The sequence below is a fragment of the Eumetopias jubatus genome, unplaced genomic scaffold (genome assembly GCF_037043125.1).
Source record: "Eumetopias jubatus isolate StellerSeaLion01/CBP00866 unplaced genomic scaffold, mEumJub1_p1.0 scaffold_17, whole genome shotgun sequence".
In the NCBI taxonomy this organism is placed as follows: Eukaryota; Metazoa; Chordata; class Mammalia; order Carnivora; family Otariidae; genus Eumetopias; species Eumetopias jubatus.
In genome coordinates, this window is record NW_028274823.1 from 41104423 (window position 1) to 41119376 (window position 14954).

Genomic DNA, 14954 nt, shown 5'->3' on the forward strand with positions numbered 1-14954 from the left:
AATTAAGCAAAAATTTAAAAATTACACAAAAACATTTGTACTGGTTTTTGTGTCTTATGTTAGCAACTTTCCTCAATGTCTGATGATTAATGGCTACCTGTTTATATTTCAGAATAAAGCACTGAAAAAAGTGATTAGAAGATACATGTGTAAGCCTGTGCTTACCATCTGCTAGACTTCACTGGGAGGTGAGCTGGCTGGGCTATTTCATTGGGCACCCCAGCTATCAGTGTCTGTGATTTTGTTCGCTTGGCCTGGTCAGTCTCACCACAGAGAAATCCTCTAATCTCACGCTTGGAGAGAGGTGGTAATAAAAGTACTTCCCAATGTACCTGGAGCTGAGTAGGTAGACTTTGATTAATCACCCTGTTTAATTTGGTTAACCTTCCCTGAGCTTTACCTGGTGTCCCCAAATCTAGAGTCCTCTAGCCTACCATTGAGAAAGGGGAGGGTAGTCGCCTAGCTGCACGGGGTAATGGAAAGGAACTGAGGGTCTGACTGCTTCTTATAGAGATCATCAAGCCATCCTCTTCTTTTCAGCCCTGCTGTACTTTTGGTGGGTGCCTCCAATGCCTGAGCCATTCTGAGGTTCTGCAGAACAATTCATTGGACTCCTGGGTCTCCCTTACTCTTTGCTTGGGTTTCAGCTTCCTCCGGTTTGCTAGGTCACTGGCCATCTGTTCTATTTTCCAACTCAAAAACTTTGCTGTCCCTTCCTTTCCCACTCTCTTTGCCTAGTGTATTCATGGCTTAAAAAAACCCCTTTGCTGATATTTTTGAGGATTTCAGAGGGAGTGACAGTAAATCCTGGTGTCCACCATGTTTAAACAGAAGTTGGTGTCTACCTCTTGAATCCCCTGCCCCTGCTCTATTTCAGTCCTTATCTCAGCTCTACCTAAATATTATATAGATTCCTAATTAGCGTCACTGAGTGTTGGCAGACCACCCTTGCTCCAACCAGTCCTTCTCCTACCTGGTCACCAGAGTAAACTTTGTGACTGAAAAATCCCATCTCATAAGCTCCCCTGCTCCTCTGTCCTTTGCAAGCTGCACACACGAACTACTAGCTTTTCCTCCAGTGTGGCTTATTCTCTCAAGATTATCTGCCTTTGCACACACTCTTCCCTTCTGGGACCATTCTTCCCTTCTATGTCCACCTGATAAGCACCTCTTCATCCTTCAAGTCTCATATCAAGCACCACTTCTTCTGGGAAGTCTTCCTGGCTTTCCCAAGCAGAGGAACTAGCTTGCCCCTCCATGCTCTCTCCTACTTCCTGAGGACTCTTTTCACCTGGGATGAGATTTACCATTTAAGGGCTTTTCCTTCCAGCTACTCAGTAAACTCCCTAAGGACAGGGCTTATGGACTTTATCTTTTATTTCCTACCACCCAGCATCTTGTCTGGCATTAAGCAGGAAAACCAAAAATACCCACTCAATATGTGAGAGTGAGCTTGATTTTCCCCAAACAGAATGAACACTTAACTCTTCAGATGAATTCAGGACCTGGCAACTGAATTGGAAAGAAGTCTACATTGGCTAGTTCTAAAACGCAGATATGCATTGTACTTGCTTCCAACTATATGGAGTGAAATTTGGTCAACCCCTCTTCACAGGTTATATGCTCCTTCAAATACTGTATCAGAATCATTTCCAATTGATATATTGATCACCAGTCCAAGTAGTAGCTTCTTCTCTGTTATTTGTATGCAAATCATGGCTCTGCCATGCTAGAAAATAAACTATTAAACTAAGAGAACATTTCCTTTAAACTTTTGATTTTGGGGCACCTGGGTGGCTCAGTGGGTTAAGCGCCTGACTCTTGATTTCAGCTTTGGTCATAATCTCAGGGTCGTGAGATCAAGCCCTGCGCAGGGCTCCACGCTGGGCATGGAGCCTGCTTAAGATTCTCTGTCTCCCTCTCCCTCTGCCCCTCCTCCCCTGTTTTCTCTCTCTAAAAAAAAAAAAAAAAGTAAAAATAAATAAAATTTTGATTTCACTATTAATTTTCAGCAGACTTTTTTTAATTCATAGGCAACATAAATAGACAGAAAATAAGAAAGCAAATCCAACCATAGGTGGGAATAAATTCTGCCTCACCTGCAGTCATGCAAGGTGTGTGAACCACCACAGTTTGCCAGGCTTGGCTGCCATCCCTCACATTAGACTTTTCTTGTTGTACGAACTGTAAAGTGCTATATGTGTTTGGTGTTATTATTATCATTATTGTTTTTTCAAAGACCATTCATGGTATTCTTGTAAAAATCCATGTGAAAATGAGTGCTGTGTTACCCGGGTTCTAAAAATAAGAAAAAGGCTCTGAGAGGCATGGCTTTCACCAAGTCACTGGGTGCTCGGTGGCCCAGCTCTCACCCAGGTTCTGGTTGTGGCCCCGTGCTGGCAGGCCCAGCTTTGGGCAGAGCCCACCGTCATGAGTTCACCTGAGAAGAGGCACCACATCACTCACCATGACTGTGTACTCAGTCTGGGCTCGGACGGCATCCTTCAGGAGCAGCAACTTCTCTGACTCCTGTCAACAGACCAGACATGGGGCTCTAAAGGGCTACTCAGTGACAAACAAGCTAAAGGAGCTGGCTGTCCCAGAGCCCAGCTGACAGGCAGCCCATAGCTGCCTCGCTGGCCTCCTGGAGACTCCTCAGGCAGAGCAGGACTTACCGGCACAGCAGCCTCGTGGTCAGTGATGGCTTTGACAAAACTCAGTGCCTCTGGAGTCGCTGATCGAATGTTGTCTACGCGGCCCTCCTGGAACCGGCGAATGGACGCACTCTCGTAGGTGGGCACGAGTGTCCCGTGGAGCCTGCAGAAGATGGAAGATGAATGGCAAATGGCATCGCAGTCTCAGGAAACCAGAAACACTGAAAGAAAAATAGCCTCTGCGGGCTTTATTTTTACAGTCCTGGCTTGACTTGGTTAGTATTTCATTTTAATGTTAATAGAATTCTAGAGGAGATTTCCCAAAGATGAGTGTCGGGGAGTCGCTAATAGGAAGAGCTGTGTATGCGTTCATCCGCTGGTGACACTGTGTGGATATAAAATAATGAAGTGACGGGTAACTTTTCAAAAAATCCCAGTCTGGTGGGAAACCTAGAATTTTCTTTGAGACCTGATGAGTGTTTGATTAATAGCACAGAATGGAATAATGGTGTAATTAATCATTCATACCCTTGAGGGAATCTTATTTTATTTAGAACAATTCAAGCGCGACCTATGGATCTAGGCAGGGAGGGGGCTTTCGTGGTCATAAGTGGAAGCTGTGGCACAGGCCCGCCTGTCCGGGGGCAGCGGAGCTTCCAACAGACCCATGGGCGCCATGGCTGTGCCTCTCCTCCCTGAGGTCTGTTGACAGGAGCCGCTCCCCACCCCAGCCAGGGAAAGTCCTTTCCTTAGGCACGCGAACCAAGTGAGCCCTCCAAGACTTGCACACCTGGCTGGCACACATCTTTCTCACCCAACAGCAAAGTCTTTCATGTTGGGGGTGGGGAGGAGGAAGACACAGAATCACAGAGGGGCCGTGACTGCACAACGTCGCGCACAAGTCACGGTCCTGCATGTTGGCCTTGTCAGGGCACGTATCTCCCGTGCTGGGGGAGTGCTAGGAGGAAAGCCGGGTCAGAGTCAGCACAGTGCTTGGCGCTGTAACTTGGCGAGAAGGTGAATAAACTTTCTGGACACTTCTGTCTCATTTCCCCAGGGAGGAAGGACTCTGGCAGGGAGCTCGTTTCCTGTCATCCCTATGGCCCCTGGAGGCAAACGCCATGCCCAGCACAAAAGTAGATGCCATCACTGGCTAGTCACTGATCAACCCCAATCTAGGCAGCTTCCAGGCTTCCGCTGAATCTAGAGGCAGATCCTATTTTGGCTGTTTGTTGAGCCCAGGAGCCTCTGGCCATGTCCACTGCTGGCCACGTCCAGTGCCACAGAGATTATTTGAGGGTAGAGGCGGCTGTGCTCTGTGCAGGGTCTGCTAGCCTCTCCTAGCTCTCGAATTGAAATGCTCTCTGAAGTAACCCCTGGAGGACCCTGACCTCATGGCCCATCTCCGCCACATGCCAGTATCAGAATGACGACAGCGGTTCCAGACACCAGGTCCTGCCGTGGCTCGATGTGTCCCCATGATGAGCACAGACCTCACGTGGGGTGACGTCAGCCTTCCCCAAGGAGTCCCAGTGCTCAGAGTGGCCAAAGCCACTTCCTTTCCCTGTGAGTCATGGCCCCTTGGGAGGACACTGGGATCTGGGATGCTGTGTCCACATGGGTGCTGTCTGCTCGTTAGTGAGACCTCCCTCCCCTGGCCTTATTGCGAGGTCACTTTATGTTCCCCCCATACATTGCAAAGTAAAAGCAGATCCTGGTGGGGTCCTGTGCCAGTTGATGAGCTATTGCTTCAGGAACACTAGAACCAACAGGAGCCAGCCTTATCTTGAGGATGATCTACTTTGCATTTTAGTTTTAGCCTCCTATAAAAGACCAGTTGGCCTCCCTGCCCTGTCTTCAACCCTTACTCGCTAGTTTCTCTCCTCGCCCAGCACAGAGCTACCACGATATTTTTCTATACCACAGACCTGACTGTGCCACCCCCAGATAACACTCCCATAGTGTCTTCTCACGTCTGTGACTCAATCCCTGATGCCTACTCTGTGCCGGGTGTGTGAGATACCCAGAGTGTCAGGGTTGGGAGAGACAGTCTAGAAGACAAAATCGACAAATCAATGAACAAGGTAGCTCACGTGAACAATGACTGCCATGAGAAAAAGAGAACACAATGTGACAGGTTGGAAAGCTGGGTGGCGAGGGGGCCCGGAGTGGCTGCTTTAGGTAAGGGGGCGGGGCAGGCCTGTGAGGGCTGACACTTGGGCCGGAGGAGCCGGTGTGTGTGAAGAGTGGTGGTGGCAGCAGCGGGGGGCGCCGAGATACAGCCTGAGTAAAGGGCTGGAGGCGGGAGAGAGCTTGGGAGGAGGGCCCCAGCAGAGGCTAGTTCACAAGGAGCCTTTCTATGCCTGGACTTTGTTCTAAACATGGTGGGAAGCCATTGGGAGGGTTCAAGATGGAAAGTGATAGAAGCTGATTTGCATATTTCAAGGTTTACGATTCATGAAGATGGGAGTGGGAGCAGAGCCCTTGGGGAGCATGCTGTGGCTAAGCAAGCCCGAGATGACCGGGGAGGGGCCAGTGGCCATGGAGATGGGAAGACAGAGGGTAGGTCCGAGAGACATCTGGAGGATGCACATGGGGGTGTCACAGGTGGGAGAGGAGAGACAGGGATGAATCAAGGATGAGTTCACATTCTTTGACTTGACCCATGGAGGAGGGGATGGTGGTTCCACGTCCTTATCAAGGAACAGAGCACAGCTAGAGGGGCCCATGTGGCCTGGCTGAGGGCAGAAGGAGAAGTCCCCTGGGCCGCCTCTCAGGCAGCTTCCTGACTGTGATGTCCTTCCCTCTCTTTTCTGAGATTGGATTCCCACTTTGAATCCCAGTTCAAGCAGTACCTCTTTCCATGCAGCCTGCCCTGCTCTTCCCATCTTTTAAGTCCACAGAAAATCATTCCTCCCTCCAGGATGCTTCTAGACTCTGGAGTCTAGAGCAGCTTGTTGGGCAGCCCACCTGGGCAGAGTCGTTCGGCTGGCAGGCTTGGCTTACCTGTAGAAGGCCAGCTGGAGGGCCACCTGGATGAAGGCATCAGGACTGCATTTCTGCTTCTTAATGAATGTTTTCCCAAAGACGTCAAACTTATAAACAGTGAAGTCGAGATTCTTTACTATTCTGTGGAAGAAAAAGAAGAGGCGTTATTGCATGCAAAATAGAATGCGCGCACCACAAGTTCTAACCAAGTTGCTCAAGCTTGGTCTACGACCCGGTGCTCTGGAAGGGGAGGACATGGTCCTTACCCGCTGGGAACATATTGGGTGTCAGAGACAGGCCTTGACATAAGTGGCAGAGGGCACGCCAGATCAGCTCCTCTGAGCTGAAGAGGAGGCTTGGCCGGGCAGGGCGGTGGCCCCATTCTGGTGAAGGGGGAGGGGGCCCAGCTGCAGGGAGGGGCATAGGGGCACAGGGCCTGAGAGACATTTGCATGTGTAGGGAGAACACTGCCCACAAACAAAATCCCAGAAACCTGTTGCCCACGGAAGTGGGCCTGAAAGAAGCCATTCATCTGACCTGTTTGGGAATGTGTGTCCCACATCCTCAGATTCTTCTGGCATCCTGGCCATTCTGCCAGACCTGGCACATAGCCTTTGCCCAAGGAAAGGCCCATTTCTCAGATGGCTGTAAGCCATTATCTCTTCACAGAGACTCCTCCCTGTTTTACTATGAGAAGAAATGCCTGGGGCCTCCCTGGTGGTCATGGTCGCCACAGTGAGGGCTGCTCGTCTGGGCTTTGCTGGTGACTGTAAACCCATTTTACCCAGAAACAACTGCTGAGCGCATAAGTCACTGTCAGAGTAACAGGTAGATACCCTGAGTCTATATTGAGACCCTTGAGCACTTGTCTCCCCCTACCAATATTGACCAGTCTCCTCCTTCATAGTGAGTTTGGGGTCTGGGCTGGTTGTCCACTGGAGCAAAGTTTGGCAGGGTCCACATCATCTGTCCACTGGCTGTATGTGAATGCAGAGCCCTGGGTAGGCAACCTCAACCCTCCACTCACGCCCTTCCACAGGACTCAGATGCTCTCTGCCTGTTCAGCTCTCAGTGGGTCCGTGCCAGGTTCTCGGGACCCAGGGAGACTCCCCCCACAGTCCAGCCTGTTGGCCAACTGTCTCTGGACAGGCTGAGCTCATGGTCACATGGCCACCCGGAAACCCCTTGCTCGAGCCCTGCCCACTCAGACCCTGCCTCCTTCCACAGGCAGCTCGGAACCCCCGAGGCTCCTCCTGTTTTCCCACCCTCAGGCCTCTCCTGGCTCCCCACCTCTGGGAAGAGAACCTCGGGGGCCCCACTCCGATCTCTGAAAATGAGTGGGCGCCTTTCTCCACCCAAGGATGCCAGCCCACCAACTCACTCTCCTAGAGGCCTGCTCATCCCAAGAACAGCCCCGTACGGTTGAGATATCAGCACCATTTGTAGATGAATACCCGAGGCCTCTCCTACTCTCCCACATCAGCCAGTCAGCCCCCACAGCAGCTTGCCATGGACTGGTCCTCCCTACCCTCTGAGCCTGGCCATGATCTGTCCTGCTCACCATGCTCTTCCCACAGTCTCCTCACTGGCTCCCTGAAAACCCCTGCACCAAACCCTCCAGGGGCTTCTCCCCACTGCAAGACAGCGTCCAGCCCCCATAACACAAGAACAGCAAAGCTCTTCACAATGTGGCCTCAACTTCCCTTTAGTGCCTCAGTTCTGGCCATTCTCTCACTTGCTGGTTTCCAAACCACCCTGCATCTTCTATGAACCTTCTATGTACAAGCTTGAACAAGCTGCCTTTCTGCCTCTTCTCTAGCTGCCTGCACCACGAACTCCTATCCATCCTTCAAGGTCTGTTTTGCAAAGCCCTCCCACAATGTCCTGGTAGAATTCCACTGCTGCGTCCTCTTGTGGGTTCAGGCCTGTATGCCCTTCTCTGGTTTGGGCACTTGTGTCACACATGTTTTGGTCTGGGGGTCTACTCCACTGAAGTGTGGACAGCAGGCTCCGTGGCATATTCATTTCTGTGTCCCTAGCCTTTCCACAGACCTAGCGCATTCACATGTTTGATGAATGAATGAATGAATGAATGATGCTCGCTTCCCGAATGGGGGAATGAACAACCAACGGCCAGATCTAGTTGCCAGCCTGCAGCTCCCTCCACAACTTGGCACTGTGCCAGTGCAGCCCCACCCCCCAGAGGCCCACACCCATCCATACCCATCCTGGCCCTCCCGCATGGGTCCCATTAGGGACTGAACTGCCTCTCTTCCCTTGGGGAGAAAGGTCCCCTTGTCACATTGTAGTGTAAATTCAAGCAAATTGAAATAGCTTGGATTCAAATGACCTATTCAAACCAGTTGTTTATTACTCCCCCTGAAAGCAGGGGGATGATTTCCCCTCCTTGACTCAGCTCAGTCAGGTGAAACCCTTGAAAAAATAGCTCCATGTTTGCATTTTATGGAAATGATGGAGACTTCAGCAAGGTTATTTCCCCAAGAGTTATAACTCTCTTTTAGTTTGACTACATTTCCATGGGGAGGTGGGCAGGGGGCAGAGGTGGGCGAAAGGAGCAGAGAGCTGGGGTCTTTGGAAACTTCCAGGGGGCCTCATCGTCCCGGGTGGAGGGGGTTGGGGTGAGGGTGGGCAGGGGGTGACCCCAGAGCATTGCCCTTAAAAAGGCTTTGGACTTTCTACCGTTGAAGTTTTTCCACCGAGGAAGCTAAGAGGCCTTGAATTTCCGGGGAGCATTTCCAACGCAGCCTCCTGGGGGCCGGGAGCTCGCTGACTGAGTCGGCCCGGACCAGCTTCTTGCTGCTCTTCACCCTGCAGGCACAAAAAGGTGGCAGCCTGCGGCCCTGGGAGCTGAAGGCTGTGGACATCAGTCCCTGTCCTCTGCGGTCATCCTAGCTGTTGGAGCCTCAGGGGGTGTGAGCTGCCTACCCCTGGATCCACTGCACAGATAAATAGACTGACTGACGCTCAATCAGAGAGGCCACCCAAATAAGCATGTAGCAGAGCCAGGATTCCAACCAGTTCCGCCTGACTCCAGAGCCTGCTATTTCCTACTCCACATACACTTGGAGAGAAACTGAAGAAGCAAACTGTGTTGTTTGTCTATGAGAGTTGGTATGGGCTTTTAGGCATTTAGAACTTAGATTCAGGGAGAAGATTGTGGAAAGAGAGAATGAGCAAGCCATGAATGGAGGAAGGAACTTGGTGTGTTTAAGGGATAGCAAAGCGCTCAGTCCAGCCAGCTTGGAAGCTAGGGAGAGAGATCCAGCCCAAGGGGATGGAAGGAGGTGCAGCTCAGAGACCTCCCCTCCTCTCTGCTGGGTCAACAGTCGGCCCAGCCCTGACTCGGAACAAGCACTAGGTATGGGTCTGGACTTCCCTGGGCCAAAGCAGATGTTCCTTTTTGGCTAGGAATTCTTGGCCAAGCTTCTCCCTAACTGCCCTAAACCTGATGTCCTGTCTGCGCCCACTGTCCGTGGCAGATAAAGTGTCTGATGATGTCAAGCTGATTTTCAAATCCATCTTTTGCTAAGACACTTTCCGGACTAACGCAGCCCCCCGGTGGCCACCCAAATTTTTCTTGGCCTAGCTTGGCAGCCCCTTGGCAGTCTGGCTTTGGCTCCCATGGCTGCTGCAGAGGGGCGTTGTGCCCAGACTCACATGTGCTTGAGCAGATGCTCCGTGCACTGCACCAGGACGATGCCGTCAAACGGGGAGTGTTCGCACACCACACCACAAGTACCATCTCGGCCCACCACAAACTGTAATAAGGAGAGAGGTGAGTGGACCTCAGGTAGGGTCTGTATTTCAAACTGGCCCCTTGGCTCCAGGCCAGGTCTCCCTGGCCTCTCGGGGGGACCTCTCCTCCAAGGACACCAAAGCACATTATGTCCCAAAAAGAATGCTATATGAAATCACCACGGCCTGAGAATATGGGGGCCTCAGGACAGCTCTACTATGTGACCTCCTTCCCAGAAATGCTCCCGGCAGTGAGAGTGGAGCCCGAGTTTCCCTGGCTGAAGTAGCTCAGTGATTCCTAAGAGTTCACACTGAAGCTGTGCAGTTTCCTTGGTCATGGGCAAGTTCCGCTGGCTTCTGTTAAGCCTGTGTCCCCCCCCCACAGTGTGCCACAGGGGCCACAATCCTATACAGCTTTGTGTGAGTATGTGTCTAAATGGACCCTGTGTGTTTGGCCCCCACTGATTTTGTTCCCAGGATCTAGACCTGTGTCTACCGCATAGTAGGCGCTCAATACTTTTGTTGAATGAGTGAATGAAAGATAACGATCCGATTTGGATGGTGTGCAGATTCCTAGGGAGAAAGAAGTTGTCTCTTGATGGGAGTGAAGGAAAGGTGTCTCTGAGGACGCTCCATGAACTGCTGCCTGGGCTTCGAGTCAGGGACCCGGATTCCAGGTCTGCCATGGCCACATGCCAGCTGGGAGACCGTCGACAGGACATTTCAGCTCTCTGGTTTCAGTCGGCTCCCATTTAAAATGGATCTAATAAATAAAGCCCAGTTCACAAGATTGCTATGAGGATTAGAGAGGAGGTATGGGAAAGGTCCACAGGGACTGTAGGGAGTTTGTAAAGGGTGTACTTAGCTGACTTGAAAAAGACATACTCAGCATGTACAGAAGTTCTGGGAGGAAAGAATGAGCAGAATGAGATTTGACTTTTGAAGTGTAACCCAGATAAAGTGGGGCTGCCCATAGCCTGGCTCAGCACAGCATCACACTCAAGAGAGTCTAGTCCACCATCCATAAACAAGCAAGCAAACAAACAAGCTATTGACAGTTTTCTGATGCCCTTCCGGGACACTGTAACACTCGATACACACGTGAGCTGACTCTCCTCCAGTCCTCCCCCCGGCCCTCACATAGTGTCAGTGGCCCGAATCTCTGCTCCCATTCTCCAAACAACCTTTCCACATAGTCTTTCTCAAAACTCATCCCTTGCAGTCTTTTCTCTTTTCCCCAATGTCCCCTGCTTCTCTGTCCTGAGACTAGCTCTTGATCGTTCAGCTCAGGTCCCTGGAGCTTGTTTGGCTTCTCCAGCTCATCTGATCCTCTGTCCTGCCTGTGAAAAGAGCCTGCGGGTGGGCTCAGTCACCTCTGTGGGGCAGGAGGGGAAGACTGTGCCCACTTGCACATTCATGCTTTTCTGTCCTTGCCACTAAAACAAAAGGGAGGAAAACAGTGCCTTTTTAAAACCACTACCGTGGCGTCCTATGTTTCTGGTCCTCTACATCCATTATATCATTTCATTACCACAGCTGCTCCATGAAAGATTACAAGCCATTAGCACCACTGGCGGGGGCTAAAACAGCCAGTGCAGCAGCAAGTGAACCCATCAGAAATAGCAGAATCAATATGCAAACCAATAAAAAGGATAACCTGCAGAATATAGGGGCCAGAGAAGGAGACAAATGAAATGTTGCCCAGAAATGCTTATCAGTGGGAGCGATGCTAGCCCAAAGCATAACGATTGTTGGCTATTTAATATGGTCATTGTGAAGGGGTGGGGGAGGCTTTAAAAATAAACAAGGTTCGATTCAGGATTGACACACTGGAGAAAAAAGGCTGGAGGAACAGGAATGAATGGGCCCAACCTCTAACTTCATCCGCACCTGCATGAGTATTTCTCTCCAGGCCAAAGTGAATGTCTTGTTTCTGGGTTGATGTCATGTGAATCAAAAATATAGGAATTGCTTTATTTCATTGTATGACTTTCCTTCTGTGGAGATGCTGGGCTGTCCTACCTCCTAGGGATGGAGGGAGGTGTGTTAAAATGGCCAGGCGAGAGTGATGGAGGTTCAGAAAAGCTGGCATCCCTGGACATCAGACATGATTCTTGCTGAATGCATTGAGGTTGTGTTCAGTGGGGCCCCGGGGATGCCCCCACCTTACAGTGTGTGCTAGGAGAAGGGGAGTGAGCTCCAGGTCTGACCCGGAGATCCCACACGCCTGGCACAGGCTGTAGGAAGGTTGGGAGTTTGGGCAGGATTTGGTCACTTGCTCCCAAGAAGAGTTCTGGCAGCACAAGGGCTGACACCAGTGGTACATTTCCAGTGCCTTCAGCTCCCTTGGCCCTGGATGCAGCATCCTGGGCAGCACAGGCCAGCAAGTGAGCCTGCCAGGCGTGAGCATCTGCTGGCTCGGGCCGCTGGCCATGCCACTGGGGAGGCTTACCTGCAGGGATTTGTCATACCAGCGGTTTGCCCCATTCTTGCTGCAGCCTCCGCCATGAAGGAGCTGAAGCGCCCTGTTGGTGTCGCTGAGCTCCACGCCTCCCGGGGCGTCCAGGCACACGAGGCAGATGCAGCGTTCAATCATATCCAGCGCGTCCCGGTTGGTGGAGTCTGCAGGCCAGGCAAACAAAGCCTTAACCCCTACCCTCCAAACCCCAGGCCTGAGGTCCTCTCCGCAGAGCCCCACACGCCGCAGGCAGACACACACATGGACACTCAGCCCTTGAGCCGGTCTTAACTCCTTTCCCAACTCCGATGGGTGGGCCGTGGAGTCAGCTAGACTCTCCTGAGCTTCCGTGCTAATCCCAGCAGCCAGCCCACTCTCAGGGTCTCTGCAAGAGTCCCACTTCCTCTTTAGCTGTGGCCAGATCTGCCCCCAGATGGGCGGTCACTGGGCCTGCCTGCCAGGATGAAGGGGGCTCACGCGGGGCCTTCTCCATGGACATCAGACCCTCAGGTCACCCTTTGCCAGGGGAGGAGCTCCAACTCCTCCATCCAGCGGTGTACACCGTCCCCCACTGTGGCCCTTGAGAGCCACATCTGGCACATAGGCATGTTTGTTTGTCCCGAACTAAAATTCTTAAACATTAGAGGCTGAAATCTGAAAATCAGTCAATTTCACATGAAAAGCTGAAGTAAGGGCGTCAAGGTGCTGCTCTCCCTGCCCCCCTGCCACCTCAGCGGTTTTTCCAATGCAGAGCGCAGATGGAAGGGCCCGGCTGCCTGCCCCAAAGCCATATCCAGCTGAGCCCATTGGGGCCATTTCAGGCAGGGGAAACTCATCAGGACAAAGAGACTAGAAGTCACTGAGTTGTGCGGGAGACGTATCACCAAGGCGGCTTGATTTCTCCATGGGGGACATTGGGCATAGGCTTCTTCCCCAAATAGAGCTGGGCCAACCGGATGGGCTGTCCCCCAGGGGGCCTCCTCCACCTCCACCACCTCCTCTATCCAGACTTTTGGGCTAGATGCTGTAACACAATGAGGTGCAGGGTTACCTCTCCCCCCCGCAAGCCCCAGAGTATTCTATGCATAGAGGATGGGGTGCCAAGTGTTTGGAGGCAAGGGGGGGCACTATGGGGCAGAGACTGCTAGCTGCATATGGCAATATCCATTCTCCCTTTAGTCACAGAGTTTCTGGTTTTAGCTTGGCACGGGGAAAACCAGAACTAAAGCTGCATTGCCCAGCCTCCATTACAATTAGGAAATTAGGAATCAAAATTCTGCCAACAAAATTTAGAAACACTATATGACAGCTTCCAAGGGACTTCCTTAAAAATAACTAGCATGTGCTCTTTGCCCCTCTTCCCACCTTCCTCTATCTATTGCTTGGAACACTGGTATGATGGTTGGACCTCTAGCTTCCATTTTGGATGTTATGGATGTGGGCCACAGCCTTGCAGTGATGGAAGCATCCTAGCCACCATGTATCAGCTCTGACGGCTTACTTCTGGTATACGACACAGAGAGAAACCTCTGTTTTCTTTAAACCACTATTATTTTGAGTTTTCTGTCATATGTGACCAAATCTAATCCTAACTTATACCATCTGGTGATGTTGGGTTCACATTCTCACACTGCAAGAATTAGCTGGAGCTGAGAAGCTGCACCCTTGGTTTACCATTAGTCCTCTCTCATTCATTCAATCCCCTTGTTAGCTGTAGGTATTGAAATCCAAGGTCCCTGTCCAGGAGGCTATTTGTCAGAGAGAAACCTTCTGTGGGCTGAGGAGCCCTCCAAGATGAGAGTCAGGACCCTCCCTGCTCTCTCTTGTCCCATCAAGGCAGGCACTTGGGCAGGCCCTGGTCCTGAGTGCTGGCCCTCCTATTTCCTATAGTCAGCCCAAGCTCAGGCACACATACCTCTCTGTTCCTGCCCTTCCCCTCCCTACTGAGATCCCACTTACTGCTGAGTCAGAATTCCCTCTTTCAGAGTCCCTGGTTCTGGAAGCTTCTCTTCTTCCAGAGCCTCAGGTCAAAAATTATGTCCATCATCTCTCATAGCCGTCTGAAATCTGCTTTCCTGAAGTCCGGGGAATGTGTGGGAGCAGGTGAGACTTCCACAGCCTCAGGCTCAGGGTCTCTGTTCACCAGCCAGGTCCTGCCTGTGGGCTGGAGGCAGGCAAAACAGTACCTTCCCTAGTCAATGGGAAGCTGAGTCCATACACAGTCCGACATTGCCAGTGGGCGCCTGTCCCTCCTTTTGTCCAGTGAGGGACCCAGGGGGGCCTCGATGAAGTCCTGTCTGTTCCTCCCTGCTCTTGGCCTCACCCTGACCCTCACTGGGGCATGTGGCAACTTCACCCTCCCAGTGCAGTCAGCCTTGAGTAGGGCAGTCCCTAAGACTCTCCCCTGGGCCTCTTCCACATGTGCTAGCCACAAGGATGCTAAGGCCACCTGTGCTGTTCCTTGCTCTGCCCACGTGATTGCTCCAGTTCATGAGAGGTGTCCATATATAATCTCATGGAAGAGAGTCTCCAGTCCCCACTCATCCCCTTCCTCCCAACTCTTGCAAATCCCTGTCACAGCAAGCCTTCCCCTCTGGGAAGGAGAATGACAAGCAAGCCAGTCCATCCTTGGGTCATCTTTTCCCCACTTCCTGTATAGAATGAGGGTTTGGAGAGCACCATACTTTCAGGACCCCTCTTGATCCCGATGGAGCCAGGATGACTCCTTATCTTCTGCATGGCCGCTTGGGCTTTCCTGGAGTCTGATCAACTCCAAGGCTTTAGGCCATGCCCTGAGAATCTAAAGGTAAAGGCAACCCAGTTGAAGCTCTGGGGAAATTCCCCTTCCCTCTGCTCTTCAAGGATGGTGCATTCACTGTGTTGCCCTCTTCAACCTGAAGTGACTTCTATTGCCCATGAGTTTGAATCTAAACATGGCCCTTTGGGCTCCATGGCTCACCATGCTGCCCCTCTGGGTCACCTCCCCTGAAGCCCGGCACGGACCTCTTGCCTCCTGCCACTCTCTGGACACCTGGGCTCATTCATGTCTTCACCATAGCATAGGATGTCTCCTGGATAGGGGTCCTTCTCCTACTCTG

At 51.7% G+C, this 14954-nt stretch overlaps 1 protein-coding gene across 2 annotated transcripts in view; it reads right to left on the reverse strand.

Moving 5' to 3' along the window:
- CHAT (choline O-acetyltransferase) overlaps positions 1-14954 on the reverse strand; it is a 46058-nt gene that overhangs the window by 5968 nt on the left and 25136 nt on the right. For both annotated transcript variants that reach the window (XM_028098940.1, XM_088019867.1), the window contains exons 7-12: positions 11851-12020; positions 9321-9421; positions 8343-8471; positions 5661-5783; positions 2676-2817; positions 2467-2529 (exon numbers count right to left, since the gene is read on the reverse strand). In XM_028098940.1, the coding sequence (XP_027954741.1) occupies positions 2467-2529; positions 2676-2817; positions 5661-5783; positions 8343-8471; positions 9321-9421; positions 11851-12020 (728 nt within the window). The remainder of the gene's footprint in view (positions 1-2466; positions 2530-2675; positions 2818-5660; positions 5784-8342; positions 8472-9320; positions 9422-11850; positions 12021-14954) is intronic.